At 47.7% G+C, this 17,565-nt stretch overlaps 1 protein-coding gene across 1 annotated transcript; it reads right to left on the bottom strand.

Annotated features, from left to right (window-relative positions):
- Window positions 1-2,277: 2,277 nt before the first annotated feature.
- On the bottom strand, window positions 2,278-7,029 carry LOC123073865 (disease resistance protein Pik-2). Its single transcript, XM_044496873.1, has 2 exons — window positions 6,066-7,029; window positions 2,278-4,534 (listed from the first exon to the last, which is right to left on the bottom strand). Exons 1-2 carry the CDS (start codon window positions 6,929-6,931, stop codon window positions 2,551-2,553), a joined length of 2,850 nt encoding a protein of 949 aa, XP_044352808.1. The 5' UTR covers window positions 6,932-7,029; the 3' UTR covers window positions 2,278-2,550.
- Window positions 7,030-17,565: the final 10,536 nt, after the last annotated feature.

The raw sequence follows: 17,565 nt of genomic DNA, 5'->3' as shown, positions 1-17,565 counted from the left end.
TTTTTCACTGAGAAAACTTCAGAAAATACAAAACTTGTCGAAAACGAAAACAGCCTGACATGATGACATGAATTGGTGATACAAGGTGATGGAAAATACCAGGTGTTCAGAAACGGAGCCTTCTGGCCACTCGAACACCCTTGGCTAACATGGTTTTTGTTGTATATGAGAGGAATGACCCTAAATTTGCCACCAAGGGTTTGTGCCCATAGTAGGCATTCATGCCCGGTTTGAATGAATTCGGACACCGTTTGCACATTGCGACACATTTGGCCATTTATCGGCCTTTTTCACCGAGAAAACTCCAGAAAATACAAAACTTGGCGAAAACGGAAACAACCTGACATGGTGGCATGAATTGGTGATACAAGGTGCTGAAAAAAAATGGGGCCAATTTACGATGTAAAAAACCAGGTGTTCACAAACTGACCCTTCTGGCCTATGCAAACACCCCTGGTCTAACATGGTTTTTTGTTGGACATGTGAGGAGTGACCCCAAATTTTGCCACCAAGGGTGTGTGCCCTTGGTAGGAATTCATGCCTAGTTTGAATGAATCCGGGCACCGTTTGCACGTTGCGACTGATCCGGCCATTTATTGACCTTTTTTCACCGAGAAAACTCAAAAAATACTAAACTTGTCAAAACGAAAACAACTTGGCATGATGGCATGAATTGGTGATGCAAGGTGATGGAAATAAAATTGGCACCATCTGACGGATGTGAAAAACCAGGTGTTCACAAACAGACCCTTCTGGCCTACCCGAACACCCTATGTCTAACATGTTTTTTTGAACAAGTGAGAAATGACCCCAACTTTTGCCAGCAAGGGTGCGTGCCCATGGTAGGCATCCATGCCTGGTCCAAACGAATTCCGAATCCGTTTGCACGTTGTGACACGTTCGGTCATTTATCAGCATTTTTTCAACAAGAGAACCCCAACAAATATGAAACTTGCCAAAAACAGAAACAACTTGGCATGGTGGCATGAATTAGTGATACAAGGTGATGAAAAAAAGAGGTCATTTTGACGAATGTTGAAAAACGAGGTGCTCACAACTCGCTTGCTCGCCCGCTTGCTTGCCTCTCTTGCTCGCACGATCCTGATTTTTTTTCTGTTAGTCTGGTAGGGAAAAACAGGAAATAATGTAAGTTCACAAAAAATTCAAAAAAATTCACTGGGAAACAAAAAAAAGGTCATAGATTTGGAAAAAAAATTCATCAATACTGAAAATGAGTTCAAAGTTGAAAAAGTTTATCAATTTTTAAAAAATAGCCTCATCAATTGGAGAAAAAAAGCACAAATTTGAAAATTTTCATCGAGTTTGACAAAAAAGTTCACAGATTTTAAAAATCTAATGATTCTTTTAAAAAACATGAGTTTTTCAAAAAGTTCATGAAATTTGGAACAAAAATGTTCAGACAGATTGGAAAAGGAAAAGAAAAATGAAAAAAGTGCACGGATTTGTAAATTCATGAATTTGACTAAACAGAAAAAAGAAACTAAAACCGAAAAAAGGAAAAACAAATAAAAAACCGACCAGTAACAAACAAGTAAGAAAACATAAGTACATTGTTACATGAAACATAGGCTTCCCAGTTGGTTAGTACGAATGCTTGTCGACCTTGAGGTTTTGTGTTCGAATCCCAATAGAAAAAAAGTGTAGCAAAAGAAAATTGTAAAATGGGCCAGCCCATGACGGAGGGGAGGCGGGGATGTGCAAACATCCCAAAAGAAGACCCATACGGAGGTGGGTATACGTTTCTCTTAAAAGACCATACTGCCTTTATACATTTTGTCAAGGGGGGTTGTACCGAAGCGGGACTCAACTCTGGAAATTAAGCAGTCCACCCAAAGAATGAACACAATTAAGAATTGACAATGAGAATACATAGGCAAAGTCGTACTCGTCCATGTCCAAATTCATGAATGACAATCACGGATTGTTATGCTTTATTACAATACTTCAACGAAACATAAAAATTCTATCAGGCTGGGACTCCAGCATTACACGACAACAAACAACAACAACACACGCAAAAAAGATGATACAGGGACAATGTATTTGCGAAATCAGAAGGAGAAGACAATAGAAATGATACCAGCATGCGCCACGTTTAATGTATTACTGAGGAAATACGTATGGAACGAATACAATCAACAACTAACAGTGAGAATACTTGGGCAAATTAGTATTCCTCTACGAAAACTGTGGAAATTAAGCACTCCACCCAAAGAATGAACACAATTAACAACTGACAGTGAGAATACACAGGCAAAGTAGTTTTCGTCCATGTCCGAATTCACAAATGACAATCACGGATTGTTATGCTTTATTACAATACTTCAACGAAACATAAAAATTCTATCAGGCTGGGACTCCAGCATTACACGACAACATACAACAACAACACACACAAAAAAGATGATACAGGGACAATTCATGCGCCCCACCTGCTTCAAGAGCAGCAGCAGCAAATCGACTAACACAACACAGCAAACAAACCCAACAAGACCATCTCACGTGCAGGAAGAATGGAGGAGAGAGCGATTAGTTGTATCTCACTCCAACCGTGAAGGGGCGCTGATTGTAGTCGTCGGACTTGCCTCGTCTATCACTCTCTTCTTTCAGCTTTTCTGCTACTTCCATCAGTGAAGCATTATTGCTGCTACCACTGAGTCGCACCTGTTTAAGGTTCGTCAAGTGCTCGATCCCAATAATGCTCTTCTGCCAGTCTCCGAAGTCCACCTCAAGTATCTCGAGCTGTGTCATGGAATCTTCCTCAAAACTGAACATTTCGGGAGTTTCAGCAGCTGAGATGACTCTTACGCTCTTGAGCGCAGAAAACTTGTGGGCACTCCGTGCAACCAGATCTTTGTCAATGTAAAAATCCATCTGAAATGTGATGTGATTCAGGTTTCGAGCTTTACAAAGGACCTCAAATGGTTGGTTGCCAGCAAGTTTTGTGCTTGAAATAGTGAACTCGGCAAGAAATGCAAGTGAACCGACCCAGTCAGGAATCCGAGGAATAAATCCACCAAAGCCAAGGTACCGCAGAAGCTGTGATGGCATGTCGAGGTCCAGGGGATGATTGTCCATGTTGTTGGTGTGGACATCTCGCAGTTCTCCCACGTGGAGCCACTGAAGGTATGCTGTCTTGCTTAGGGAGAGGTTTAGCTCTCGTATAATATCCTTGCTCTGCTTGGAACTTTTGTTGACATAAACAAATATCAGTTCTAGTTGTTGTAGATCACCGATCTCTATGGCAACCTCAACATTTTCGATGGCTACTCTACTCACCTCACGCAATGCCTTCATCTTTGAGATTCCTTTGGGAAGTATCCATAGGGTCAACAGCCTTTCTCTGTTGGAGAACATCAGCTGCTCAAGTTTGATCAGCTTTGTCATAGTGTTGGGAAGCGTGCCGAGGAGAGTGTCACCGACATCAAGTGTTTGCAAATGCTCTAGATCACAGACTTCACGAGGCATCATACTGATATCTGTACCCCTCAAGCTCAAGAACTTAAGAAGGTACATCTTGCATATGTACCTTAAATGCTTGTTTTTTAGGTCCTTACAGTCTTCCAGATCAAGTACCCTCAGCAGCTTGAACTTTCCTAGTTGATCTAGCAACAACTTGTGGCCTTCAGACTGAAATGTGCTCAGTGATCGGACATGCTGCACATTCATCCCCTCAATGCCATTCGCCCCATCTGCGCCGTGAATGGAAAGACGACGAACAATATCATATGACATTGCTTCATACTGAATGCCTACCAAGCTAACAAAGTTAAGTTCTAGGGATTTGGACGCCATAACCTCAAGCATAATGTCATGCACCCGACACATATCCATCCTATTACAGTAGGTAACTATGCAGCCAGCTTGATCAATCATGCCCCTATTCACTAGCTCATTGTAGTAGGACTCGGCAGTCTCCATCAAAGTAAGCCCCTGCTTCTCAGGTATCAATCCTTCTGCAATCCATCTTTTCAAGAGCCGGTTTTTGCTGATCAGATAATTCTCCGGGAAAATGCAAAGATACATCATGCAACGCTTGAGGTCACGAGGCAGGTGGTGAAAGCTAACGGTGATGATCTTCCTCAATCCGTCAGGGGTTGGGTCGTTCAGTATATGTATATGAGAACCCATTGATCTACGAATGTATTCCCATGTACCTTTGCTATCTGGACTTCTATAGTTTGCCAAAAGACTTCCAATGCTAACAATGGCCAACGGATGCCCGCTGCATTTTTTCAAAACATAGTGAAGTTCATCTTCCAGCTCCCTTGGGAAAGAGCATTCCTCAAAGCCAAATACTCTCCTTAGAAACAACTTCTTCGAGTCCTCGCAGCTGAGTGGCTTCATATGGTATATGTGGTCTTCACATACACTTGCTCCACTGCATGCTTGCGCCACACTATCTATCCGAGTTGTCACAATAATTATGCTGCCGCATGTGCTTTCTGGCAATTTGGACCGGATTGCAGCCCACACAGCTACTGTCCATACATCGTCGAGCACAATGAGGTACCTGGTTTCATCATTGAAATTCTAAGTCACGAGTAGTTGTAACGTAATATTCCCTCTGTTCCAAATATGACGTGCTCTACATTTTAATGTGTTTGTTTACTCATTTCAGTTTCTATGTAATCCATATTAAAATATCCAAACCATCTTATATTGTGAACAAAGGGAGTACTTTATACTTACTCACGTCTTAAGAGTACATTTTCTTTTTAGGGATTGTTAAGTTATCTAAACTTTGACCACTTCCATGTAGTACAACAAATTACTACCACCCATTCCCTTGTACACCCCATCTCCTTCCCTGACACAACCCAAATGGCGCTGCCACCACCCACCGTTAGCAGCGTCGACACGCCTCAGCTCCAGCAACCACCCCCTCCGTTGCAGCGCTCTCCTAGCAACACCCCTGACGAGCCGCCTTCATCCTGCGCTACCTACCGTCAGGTCTACCCCTCCCCCAAGGCGCCACGCTTCTCGGCTACCCTCCTTGTGCTCCCGCACCGCCCCTTCGGCCGGAGGACCCATCCCCCATTCACGAATCTCCACGATCATCGACCACCCTCCTGCCAGCACAACGTCTCACATTCCCTCCCAGCCACCACACAGGGGTCAAGGGCACCGACCAACGCAGGGCCAGGCCCAGAAACGTTGAGTCCATGGCTCATTGTACCTTCTACTACTCCAACATGAGTTCGACAACGGGTTGCTGAGTGCACATCGGCCCTATGAGTGATCCACCTTGCCGCGCCCCGTGAGATCTATGACATCATCAACAACCGAAGCCATTGCTTCCCCTGCGTGCGTCGAGGTCAGGGGGTACATTCTAGACTGCACCACAATATGATTGGAATCTATTTATTGTCTCGAGTTGTGTAGGTGCAGCTTTTATGGTTTATCATATGTGATTTTTTAACATGAAGATCTACTGTGTAGGATGTGTTTAGTACTAAGCATTTATAGTTCAACTAATAATATGTGCACTTGAAAAATATTTTTCATGTCAAATCTGTTTGAGAGCAACTATAGTGATCTATCGATTGTGTTATGTAGATAGGAGAAACCACCAGTTTGATCTATTTAGGTACAATTATGTAGATCTAACATATGATCGGTTGAGGTGCCATTATATGTATATAACTGATATGCTCAGGTATACGTATTTAGATCTAACAGGTATGATATATTTATTTGATAACATAGGACGCATTATTAATACCTATCAATCGTGCTAACCTTGGATATATGAAAGTAATGCATGAACATAATGCTCAACACTTCCCTGTAGACTATATATGTTGATGTTGAAATTGCATCAATGAACGGATACTTTTTTTCTGCTAACATATAAGATTTTTTTGACCCCCGCAAAAAGGGGATTTTTTTTGCGGGAAAAAAAGAGAGATTCTTTTTTTGAAGAAAGAAAAGCTAGAAATACCCAATCTCTTGTTCTAGATACTGGGTAATTTTTTCCTCCTGATCTCTCTATTCAGAATAGGTAAAAAAAGTGATATAGATTATTTCAAAAGCATGTTTACCTCTTGCCCTCGAGATGTTCCTTGAGCTTGTTGGTCAGCACATTCACATCCATTTCGTCGATGTTACCCACGGAATCGAGTTTCTCCATCTCGATGCCTTCATCATTCACCTTCAAAATCTGCTGAAACACGAGTTTCAGCAGCCCCCGCAGGTCCTTGCTGCTGTCAAACGCCCGAGACACGGACACCTGTGCCTGGCATTGGAACTTGGTCTTCAGCTGCCGGAAAACTTCAAAGGCGAGCGTAGTTTTGCCGAGCCCTCCGAACCCAACGATGGAGAAAACATTAAGCTGGCCGTCATCCTTTTCGCCTTCCACCATGTTGATCAGTGTGTTGAGCTCTTCGACGCCCACGAACTCATCAGGGTCATTGGCGTCGGCACGGCCAGGGCGAAGCCTTTGTGTGGACTGGCCCGTCACTGCCGGGGCAGGGGCATGTGAAGAAAGATAGGGGTCTTGTACCGTGCGGCTAGAGCTGTAACGAGCATGGCGCTCGCTAATGGCTATAGCTCGGGAGCGGAGGGCTCTGATGTCGCCGGCGAGCAGACGGCGAGGATAAAGCGTCGTAAGCAGGCGCCTGGACTTGACGAAGAAGCCGTCGCTTGGACGGCGCTTGATGCGGAATATGTAGAGATCGACGCAGTCGTCGGCGTCACATGCGAGCTCCCGCACCTGCTTCATCCACTCCCGGACGACGTGGTCCACCACTTCACGCTCATCGTCTTCAGACTGCATGAGGAGGGCGTTCATGGTGGCCAGCTCGTCCCTCAGCTCAATGACCTCCCCGCCGATGCCGCGGAGCAGCCAGAACTCTTTGGCCACCAGCTGCCCAACATTGCTCACAATGGACTGCGCCGCGCCCTCCATTCCCTCTCTCTCCCTCTCTGCTATGTGGATTTAGAGACTTGTGCTAAGGACGGAACTACACCAACGGCAATGTTCGACGCAGTCGCGGGAAGGTTGGACCTCTATTATGCTGCTAATAACAAGCACGGTGCATGGTATCAGCATCAGGTCCACAACTACAAGGAGAGATTATCACCGCTATCGCTAATTAAGCATCTTGATTTAAAAAATACCATTGGGACACTTCCGTGCATCTAAAGAGGGAAGATTGGACATCAAATTAACAAATAGAATTATTCTATCATTTCGTACAGCTCAATTATCAACAGCAATTTGCCAGCACCACCTTATATTCTAATTTTACCATACTATTTTTATTTTATTTCATTGATAGGTTCTCTCCTGCGTAATTAACCAGGCTAGCTAGTCGACCACGACATGTTAGGCCCATGTGGTGACAGGCTAGAATGCCAGATGCACATGGATGCCAGCTGTGTCACAAAATGTACAAATTAAGAGCATCTAAATTCTCGCTCTTCAAAGTCCCCTGAACGTCCTGAGGGGTCACCAAAACATGACGTAGCTGGTCTCCTCTAGCTGGTCTTATACGTTTGGGTTGACCGGCACTCCTCATATCCAGCACAAATCTATGACGGATATGAGGAGGTCCGGACACATCCAGGCACATGTGTCACGTCGGATCTGGCAACATTGGCCCAACCCGACCCCACATATATTTACCCTCCTCCGCATCCTAAACCAAACTCTAGCCACCTTCTCCGGCATGATTCATAGCGGATCCAACTCAGAACTCTCTCAATCTATGGATTGGGAACTCATCCCATGCGGGCCCGAGAAAGAAATAGCAGCGCGAGGGTCGGTGTAGCCACGGGGACGTCCTGGAGCGGACGGTCTCGGTGGAGGGGGGGGGGGGGGCGATAGACCGCATGCCGTAGTACTACGGCCCGAAACGGCAATGCACCGGCAGCGCACGGGTCGGTGTAACCGCGGGGACGGTCTCGGGCGACGGCGGGGACAGCGTGCCGCAGCGCTACGACCCGAAGGGGTGATGCAACGGCGGCACGTGAGTTGGTGAAGTTGCGGAGAGAACCATGGCGCGGCGGGGCTACGGCCCGACGGGGCGAAACAATGGCAGACCAGTGCTCGATCGGTAGAGGGACGTGCTGTACTTGAGGGTGATCTTCACGGGATCTTTGGAGGTGCGGGCAACCGATGGGCACGAGAGAGAAATAGCAGCGCGAGGGTCGGTGTAGCCAGGGGACGTCCTGGAGCGGACGGTCTCGGGAGGGGGGGGGGGGGGGGGGGTAGACCGCAGGCCGTAGTACTACGGCCCGAAGCGGCAATGTTGCGACAGCGCACGGGTCGGTGTAACCATGGGGACGACCTCGGGCAACGGCGGGAACAACGTGCTGCAGCGCTACGACCCAAAGGGGTGATGCAACGGCGGCACGCGAGTCGGTGCAGTTGCGGAGAGAACCATGGGGCGGCGGGGCGGCGGCCTGACGGGGCGACACAACGGCAGACCGGTGCTCGATCGGTAGAGGGACGTGTTGTACTCGAGGGTGGTCTTCATAGGATCTTTGGAGGTGCGGGCAACCGACGGGCCAAATCGGTCGCACACATGAGGCGGATCGAAAGGCGGCAAATGGTCAATCCGATCGCGTGCCAGGTCGGGGACGCCTCACAGTGAAGGCAGGGTCCTGGCGGAGTCCAAGCTGAAGCCGGCGACGACGGTCGGCAGGAACGGCGCGCGCCTGAGCGGCCAACGCGGCGCCGGTGCCCGAGCAATTAAGCCCGAGCGGCCAATGCGGCACGGGCGCCCATGTGGCCACTGGCCAGGCCAAGCTGCGAACATAGTGCCATACGGAGACGATCATCCATACGTGGCGGAGGCGGTTGGTGATGAAGAAGTCCCGTTCCAAGCAGGGCGGTGACGGCAGATGCGCGGAGGGTCAGCATGTCGCGCAAAGCCGTCGGGTCGGAGTGGAGGCTGGTTGGACGCACCGATGTCGGAGTAGAGGCGTGCAGGAGTCGACGGCGGCAGTGGGCGACGCAAACTAATCTTAGATCAGAAAACCAAAGAGAAAACGCCGATAAACGCGACCGGCAGGAGAGAGATAAACCTGGATCAAAGGATCGGGAAAAAAACTCTCTAGGCCAGCTGGTCAAGACGACCGGCGGACGAACTCTAGGTACCGGCAGCGTTGCCTCTGACAGCAATCATGGAGACGACGCGGAAAGGAAGCGGCACGCGTCGCCTATGATTTGGATCGGTTGGGCTAATATCGTATTAGAAGGAATAGAGAGAGAGCATTTGCGTTGTGCGTTGGATACTGTATTGAGCCTGTCTGGCGGTTTACATAGAGTACAAGGCTTGAAGGCAAGAAACCTGTCCTAGAAATAAGATGGAAACAATTCCCATCTAATACCGGATAATCTTAAATACGAAATATAACTCTAACACACCTCACCTTTGTCCTAGCACTAACAGGGAAATTTTGCAGTGCTCTTATAGCGAAACCCCTTTTATCAGCTTGTGAGTTGGGGACAGCGAGCCCATGTGAGTATATTGAGATTTTTTTTGAAGGAAAGCCTGCTGGCACTTTTATTTATAACGTGGCAATGTTACATCAAGAAGTATCAGTGGTAATAAGAAATTAGAAGTAACATCCGACCAATCAAAACTACTCTTAGAATCGAAACAAGTCCTAGCCAGAAAGTGTGCCAGCCTGTTCGCTTCCCTGTGACAGTGATAATCTACCGTCCTGATATATTTGTACTCCGGAGTTTAGATCTCAAACGGTTACATGCATGTATCGTTTAGTTTACCTGTCTAGCAAGCAAGCACCTTTGGGTTAGGCGAGTAAACCGGATCTTGTCCTCTAATCGAGGCGATTAATTATGGTTGCAATTTTGTAATGTACGCGCGTCCACTCTTGCCGCAACCACCGATGCCATACATACATGGCTTGTGAGTTTCTGTATTTCTGATGCCCAATGCCCAGACTATCAAGGTAACTAGTACTACAATACTAGTTACACTAATTTAAGATTAATAGTGTATGAAATATACAATGTGAAAACTATATCACTGTAAGCTCTTTTCACGTAAAAAAAGACTCCTGCGCCCTCGAAAGCATTCTCTTTTCACTTGCATTTCTTATAGTTACCTTTCAGAAAGATTGAACGGATTTGACGGTATTATTTTTCAAAAAGAAAGATGACCCCCGGTTTTTTCATCTGGACGATGCATGCAATCATTTTATTAATTATTCACACGGACTTTACAAAGCAAGACAACAGTATGTCTGAAGCCCTCATTTTGGCAACATATGTCGCTACTCCTATCCACTGGATGAACGGGTGCCGAAATTTCGAGTCCAATACCAAACAGACCTCACACCAAAGCCTATCATCTAAAGCAGGAGGCCCCAACAAAGCCATCCCCCGTGTCTGGGGCACACACCGGCCCGACGCACTCATAGAGGCCGCCGCCATCGTCTTCCACCGATCCATCTTCAAAGCAGGTACCGGCGCATCGATCTTGTCAGGCCTTCCGTCGACACCCCCACGACACCAGACAAAAGTTCCTCCCTACAAGTGTCCATCATCAGGCATCTGTCGCCGAGGCCCTGCAGCGCCACGACACCGAGACTCCACGACGTCAATGCATCGCATGAAATGCCGCTCAACTGCTGTAACCGTCCACTTGTCCCTCGAGCCAATGCACACCTCAAAGGATGATGCCGTGAAGTGGGAACGACACAAGTGACACCGTCATCTTATTATGTGATCTAGGGTTTCCCCCGGAGTTAGCGGAGGGAGTCTGGAGCTTCTCCTCGGCGATGTCTTCAAGAAGTAGACGACGCAGGAAGCGACGCCATTGCCGGCTTTAGCAATAGCCGAAAGCAGGTTTTCACCCGGATCTTCTCCCTGAATCTCCGTCCAGTAGCGTGTGCACCAGACCGCCACCTTTTGACAGCCACGAGCACAACCCCAAGCGCCTCCACGGCCTGGGCTGATGTGCCGGTCAGCCCTGCCACACCTTACCGGCAGAACCTGGCCACCGTATCCCGTGGGGCCGCCGGCCATCCCCAAGCCAGCTGCCTCCATCACCGATTGGATCTGGGCAAGGGCTCCAAGATCTACCACCAGATGGCTGCACTCGCCGGTGTTTCCCAGATCCCGCCAGAGAGAAGGCTCCGCCGACGAGACGAGGGCGTCGTGGGAATGGGCTGGACTTGGGGACGACTTGAATCCCCACGGCGTTGACATAGAAAGGAGACCCCGCACCCCCACCCTCACGCCAGGAGAGGAGAGCCCCGCCGCCGCCAATTGCCGGTGGTGCTCGTCGGCAGCGGAGAGGGGAGATGCGGCGGAGATGGGGAACCCTAGTTGGCGGAGGTGTTCTCTCGGGTCAACCGCAGGGGAGGCCTCATGGATTTGACAACATGCTTTCTGTAATCTGCATGTCATATATTATTTCTTTAACATGTGGTTAAAGTTATATTCGAAAAACGCATTAGGCCTGATATAGATTAATAGAGAGAATGGTCAATTAAAGCCGATCTGATCAAATGTTGAACCGAGTACTCCACTCTAACCACTATGAATGATGATCGACGCCGGAAATGACAGCTGGCCATACATCGGTAATGACGCTCTTGATAGCAAACTGGCTCCTATGGTCTTCGCCCACATGTGAACGGGGGTTCAACTAACCATCATCTTGGTATTATAACTTATTATTCCCTTTGTCCGAAAAAATTTGTCTTTCAAATAAATATATCTAGTATCAAGTTAGTGTTTGATACATTCATTTTAATCATTTGAGGGACAATATTTTTCGAACGGAGGGAGAAGTAGTATAACGAATATGAAGCGGTTGCTAGATGGCATCTCGTGGGCATAAAATTAGTACTACTACGACAGATGAACTTTATCACTAGTTTCATAGATGCTCATCCTTCCGATCGCCATTAATTCCAATCAACCTGCTCTAGATGTATTCCAAGCTAAGTTTTGCTATGCGCGCGTATGATAGTCAATGTACGATTTCAACGGCGCTAACGAAATTGTGTACTCCCTCCTTCCATCTATATAGAGCTAATGCTTTTTTCGAGACTAACTTTAACCAAAAGTTAAAGCAATAATATATGACATGCAACTTACAGAAAGCATACCATCAAATTCGTATGTGAAAAGAGCTTTTCATAATATAATTTCACATTATAGATCTCATGTATTATTAATATTGTCAATAGTCAAAGACGATCTTGAAAAATGCATTAGGCTCTATATAGATGAAAGGAGGAAGTAAATAAATTGTACATTGTCTATCGTGCGCATAGCAAAACTCAGCTAGCACACACAATTGGCTTTTGAATTTAAAAAGAGACGATGCTGGCTGGCTGGGTCTTATACTCATTTTCCTATTGTAACTATTAACTGGTCGGTTGCATTAAACGAAACGGCTCCGTCCCAACCGATGAATGAAAGGGCAAGTCAGAGGATTACCAGTCTGTTTTTCACCGTCTGTTTTTTTTCTCAGCGTCTGTTTTTCACCGATGTAACTTCCTGATTTTCACCGTCTGTTATTTTGTTTCTTTTGGCAAAAGATGCTAGTACGTCGCTATTTACTTAGTTCACATTGCACGAGATTGCTCTTTGATCACCCCTATGTAGGAAAATGAGAACTCGGCTGCAGTAGCGCGGGTCTGGTCATCTGCGAGCACGATGGCATGGTCGCTCGCCATCCTGGCAACATTGAGATTGATGAAATATTGGCTGCATTCGCCTTGTTAGTCAACTTGCAGCTCGTCGTTCGCCAATCGCCTTAATCCATGTGGCCACTCCCTTGCAGGCCACAACAGATACAAGAACAAGTAAATTAAGATTTAATTTGCTACTCTCTCCATCCCATAATATAAGAACGTTTTTTACACTAGAGGAAGTAGAAAAGAAAAGCAAATTCATACTCTTAGGCATATGGTAAATCTCGGGAGTGAGACTAGCTCAACTGATTGGGGGAGTGAATGTACAAACCCAACACCTAGGTTCAAATCCTCACGGAGGTGAATTTAGGTTCTTATTTATTTTTCAGGACCATGCTTTCCTGGTACTCACACATTTATTGAGAACTGGACTGTGACGCCCGGATATTTAAGCTACAGTAATTCTCTGCTAATGATACCACGTCACTTCGATTACTGTTGCTAATCTCGCGTTAGTTCGAAACCGATTCTAATTCAAATCCAAAATCAAGCAAACAATAAAAGTTTTTAAATATTAAGATTAAAATGTTCGGAGTGAACCAAATATTGCTTAGATAATTATGGTGGAGTAACCACACCTGTATAAAATGTTTAAATAATATGAGATGAATAAAACAGCAGCAAAAACAATTATTTAAATACCTTTTGTAATTAATAAAATGTCAAACTAATTTATTGAGGACTGGACTTTTTGAGTATGGACTAAGTTGAAATACTAATTTATATACAAAGTATATATTTTACTAAAACTAAAATAATAGGATACAAAACTATAACAGAAAAAGTAAAATAAATAAAAAGTAAAAACAAAACAAAAGAAAGGACCCCCCCTGCTGGATCGCGGCCCAGCTGGCCATCAGGCCAACCAGGCCGGCCCAGCCGGCCCACCCCGCCCCTGGCCTATATGGCCTACCTCTCCATCCCCCGAACCCTAGACCCCCAACCCCGTTCCTCTCCTCCCTCGCTCCCCACGCGCCGCCACACACTCGCGCACGCGCAGGGCAGCGCCCAGCCCCGTGCGCCTCCTACCTCCCGCCCCGTCGCCCGCCTCTGACGACCAGCGACGCCCCTCCTGGCCTCCTTCCTCTCTCTCCTGCACTGCGCCCTTCGTCCCCAAGCTCTGCACGCTCCATCCATGGTCGCCCCGACCTCATGCCGCAACGTCGCCGTCTCCCCTCGCTCCGGCGAGCCGGGAAACCACGCCGCCCACATCCTTCCTGCCAGCTCCCTCCTCGCGGCATCCCGGTCGGCCTTACCTCCTGCTGCCTCAGCCGCCATTGCCACTGGCCATGGCCTCCGTCTGCAGCCCCGCCGAGGTGCACATCCCAGGTGCACCACCACGATCCCGCTGCCATCCCTACGGCTCCACTGTGAGCTCCTACTTCCCCTCTCCCTCCTCTAGGCTCGCGCGCGTCTCCCTAGCATCGTCCCCGACGAGCTCCGGCCGCCGCGCACAACCTCGCCGTCGACGATTTAGGCCTTCCCAGTTCGCGTTCCTTACTAACGGATGCGACTCGACGCCAGCTCTCGAATGTACCCGGCTGCGAGCCAAATGGTCGCCGGAGGGCCATTTCCGGTCGCCGACGCCGTCCTCGTGGTCACCGAGGCTCTATCGTCGGTGTGCCACCACGGTCTTAACCTCCTTGGGTCACCGACACGTGGGCCCAGGGTCATTATCAACTAACCCCGGCCCTAAACCCCACTGACGTGTGGGCCCCCACCTTAACTAATTAGGATTAGTCTAAATAACTCTGTTAATTAACTCAACCAGTGACAACAAGGCCCCACCTACTAATCGGATTAATTAAATTAATTAAAACCTGCTTATTAGAATGTCTCACTGACTAGCGGGGCCCACTGGTCAGTTTGACCAGTCAACCTGTTGACTGGGCTAGTCCCAGTCTATGACAGGTGGGCCCCTTGTTGACCTGTTCACCAGTCAACTAGACAACTGTTGACTTGCTGACTCAGCAGGCTGGCCCCACCTGTCAGCCTGTAATGCCACTACTGTGTACACTTCTCTGTGTACACCTAGCATTTAGTATTTAATATATTTCGAATTAAGTAAATTCCAGAAATTCAGAAAATGATTTAAAACTTTGAAAATTAATATAAAATAATCGTAACTCGGATGAAAAAAACTTTGTACATGAAAGTTGCTCAGAACGACGAGACGAATCCGGATACGCAGCCCGTTCGTCGGCCACACATCCCTAGCATAGCAAACACGCAACTTTCCCCCTCTGGTTCAATTTTCCAAAAACGCGAAGCACCAGGGATACTTTCCCGGATGTTTTCCCCCTTCACCTATATCTCCTAGCATTGCGTTAGGTCACCCCTAGCGCTGTGTATTGCCATGTCTTGCTTTGTGATGCTTTTGATTGCTCTGTTATTTATTGTGTTCCCCCTCCGTTACTTCTTTCCGGTAGACCCTGAGACTGCCGGCGACCCCCAGTTCGACTACGGTGTTGACGACCCGTTCTTCTTACCAGAGCAACCAGGCAAGCCCCCCCTTGATCACCAGATATCGCCTACTCTACTCTCTACTGCTTGCATTAGAGTAGTGTAGCATGTTACCACTTTCCGTTAAACCTATCCTGATGCATAGCCTGTCCTTGCTACTACTGTTGTTACCTTACCTGCATTCCTACATGCTTAGTATAGGATGCTAGTGTTCCATCAGTGGCCCTACATTCTTGTCCGTCTGCCATGCTATACTATTGGGCCATGATCACTAGGGAGGTGATCACGGGTATATACTATATACTTTATATACATGACACATGTGGTGACTAAAGTCGGGTCAGCTCGTTGAGTACCCGCAAGTGATTCTGATGAGGGGGCTGAAAGGACAGGTGGCTCCATCCCGGTAGAGGTGGGCCTGGGTTCCTGACGGCCCCCGACTGTTACTTTGTGGCGGAGCGACATGGCAGGTTGAGACCACCTAGGAGAGAGGTGGGCCTGGCCCTGGCCGGCGTCCGCGGATACTTAAAAATAACACGCTTAATGAGTTCTTTGTATTTGATCTGAGTCTGGCCATTTGGTCTATACGCACTAACCAACTACGCGGGAACAGTTATGGGCACTCGACGTCGTGGTATCAGCCGAAGCCTTCGTGACGCCAGCGACTGAGCACCGCGCGCCGCATTGGACCGTAAGCTCGCACTTGTATTAAGGGGGCTAGGTCCGCTTCCAGCCGCGTACGCAACATGCAGGTGTGTAATGGGCGATGGGCCCAGACCCCTGCGCGCATAGGATTTAGACCGGCGTGCTGACCTCTCTGTTGTGCCTAGGTAGGGCTGCGACGTGTTGATCTTCCGCGGCCAGGCATGACCCAGAAAAGTGTGTCCGGCCAAATGGGATCAAGCGTGTTGGGTTATGTGGTGCACCCCTGCAGGGAAGTTTATCTATTCGAATAGCCGTGTCCCTCGGTAAAAGGACGACCCGGAGTTGTACCTTGACCTTATGACAACTAGAACCGGATACTTAATAAAACACACCCTTCCAAGTGCCAGATATAACCCGGTGATCGCTCTCTAACAGGGCGACGAGGAGGGGATCGCCGGGTAGGATTATGCTATGCGATGCTACTTGGTGAACTTACCATCTACTCTCTTCTACATGCTGCAAGATGGAGGTGGCCTGAAGCGTAGTCTTCGACAGGATTAGCTATCCCCCTCTTATTCTGGCATTCTGCAGTTCAGTCCACCGATATGGCCCTTTACACATATACCCATGCATATGTAGTGTAGCTCCTTGCTTGCGAGTACTTTGGATGAGTACTCACGGTTGCTTTTCTCCCTCTTTTCCCCCTTTCCTTTCTACCTGGTTGTCGCAACCAGATGCTGGAGCCCAGGAGCCAGACGCCACCGTCGACGACGACTCCTACTACACCGGAGGTGCCTACTACTACGTGCAGGCCGCTGACGACGACCAGGAGTAGTTTAGGAGGATCCCAGGCAGGAGGCCTGCGCCTCTTTCGATCTGTATCCCAGTTTGTGCTAGCCTTCTTAAGGAAAACTTGTTTAACTTATGTCTGTACTCAGATATTGTTGCTTCCGCTGACTCGTCTATGATCGAGCACTTGTATTCGAGCCCTCGAGGCCCCTGGCTTGTATTATGATGCTTGTATGACTTATTTTATGTTTAGAGTTGTGTTGTGATATCTTCCCGTGAGTCCCTGATTTTGATCGTACACATTTGCGTGCATGATTAGTGTACGATTGAATCGGGGGCGTCACAAGTTGGTATCAGAGCTGACTGCCTGTAGGAATCCCCCTTCCACACTCCTTGGCCAAAGTTGAGTCTAGTCAATGAAAACTGTTTTACTAACATGGCTGTGCGGCCCATGGGCCCACGTCGCCATTGGGTGGTAGTAGGATCTTTTATTCCTCGACCTTTACTCTGGGACTCTGAACTCTCTCCTATTCGGGTTAAATGATTTTGCTAAGAAGACTAACTGTAGGTTCTCGTAAATACTTTCTCCCGGAGAGCCCCTCACTCCAGATGATCGCCTGCAGCACCAGAAGATTCCGAAGATACTCTCCGAGGTTTTCTCGAGACCCTTGTGCCCACCGACTTTACAATCCCCTACCACCGACATACCCTTATTCATACCTTCATTCTCAGTTGCTCTTGTTATTACAAGATGCCCTAAATTTCTCTCCGTTGTTCCGAAAATCCTTTAAGCTTACTGCCTTGCAGTTCTTTACCACGTGAATACCCCTATTGAAGATTCCTCGCACTTATTGAGTATCCGTTCATCCCCAGTTGTTCGTATGCTTCATAAGATACTCTGAAATACTATCCGACCTTCTGAGCATCCTCTTCGAACTATTGCTCTGCAAATACTTGTATGCT

Source organism: Triticum aestivum, chromosome 3D, assembly GCF_018294505.1.
Source record: "Triticum aestivum cultivar Chinese Spring chromosome 3D, IWGSC CS RefSeq v2.1, whole genome shotgun sequence".
In the NCBI taxonomy this organism is placed as follows: Eukaryota; Viridiplantae; Streptophyta; class Magnoliopsida; order Poales; family Poaceae; genus Triticum; species Triticum aestivum.
The sequence above is the reverse complement of the archived record's forward strand: the minus strand, read 5'-3'. Positions and strand labels throughout refer to the sequence as shown.

Excerpts from the sequence above, each read along its gene's own strand:
- LOC123073865 (XM_044496873.1), bottom strand. The coding sequence starts at position 6,931 with ATGGAGGGCGCGGCGCAGTCCATTGTGAGCAATGTTGGGCAGCTGGTG. Across the intron at positions 4,535-6,065 it reads GAACATCTCGAGGGCAAGAG|GTACCTCATTGTGCTCGACG; the intron begins GTAAACATGCTT and ends TGATGAAACCAG.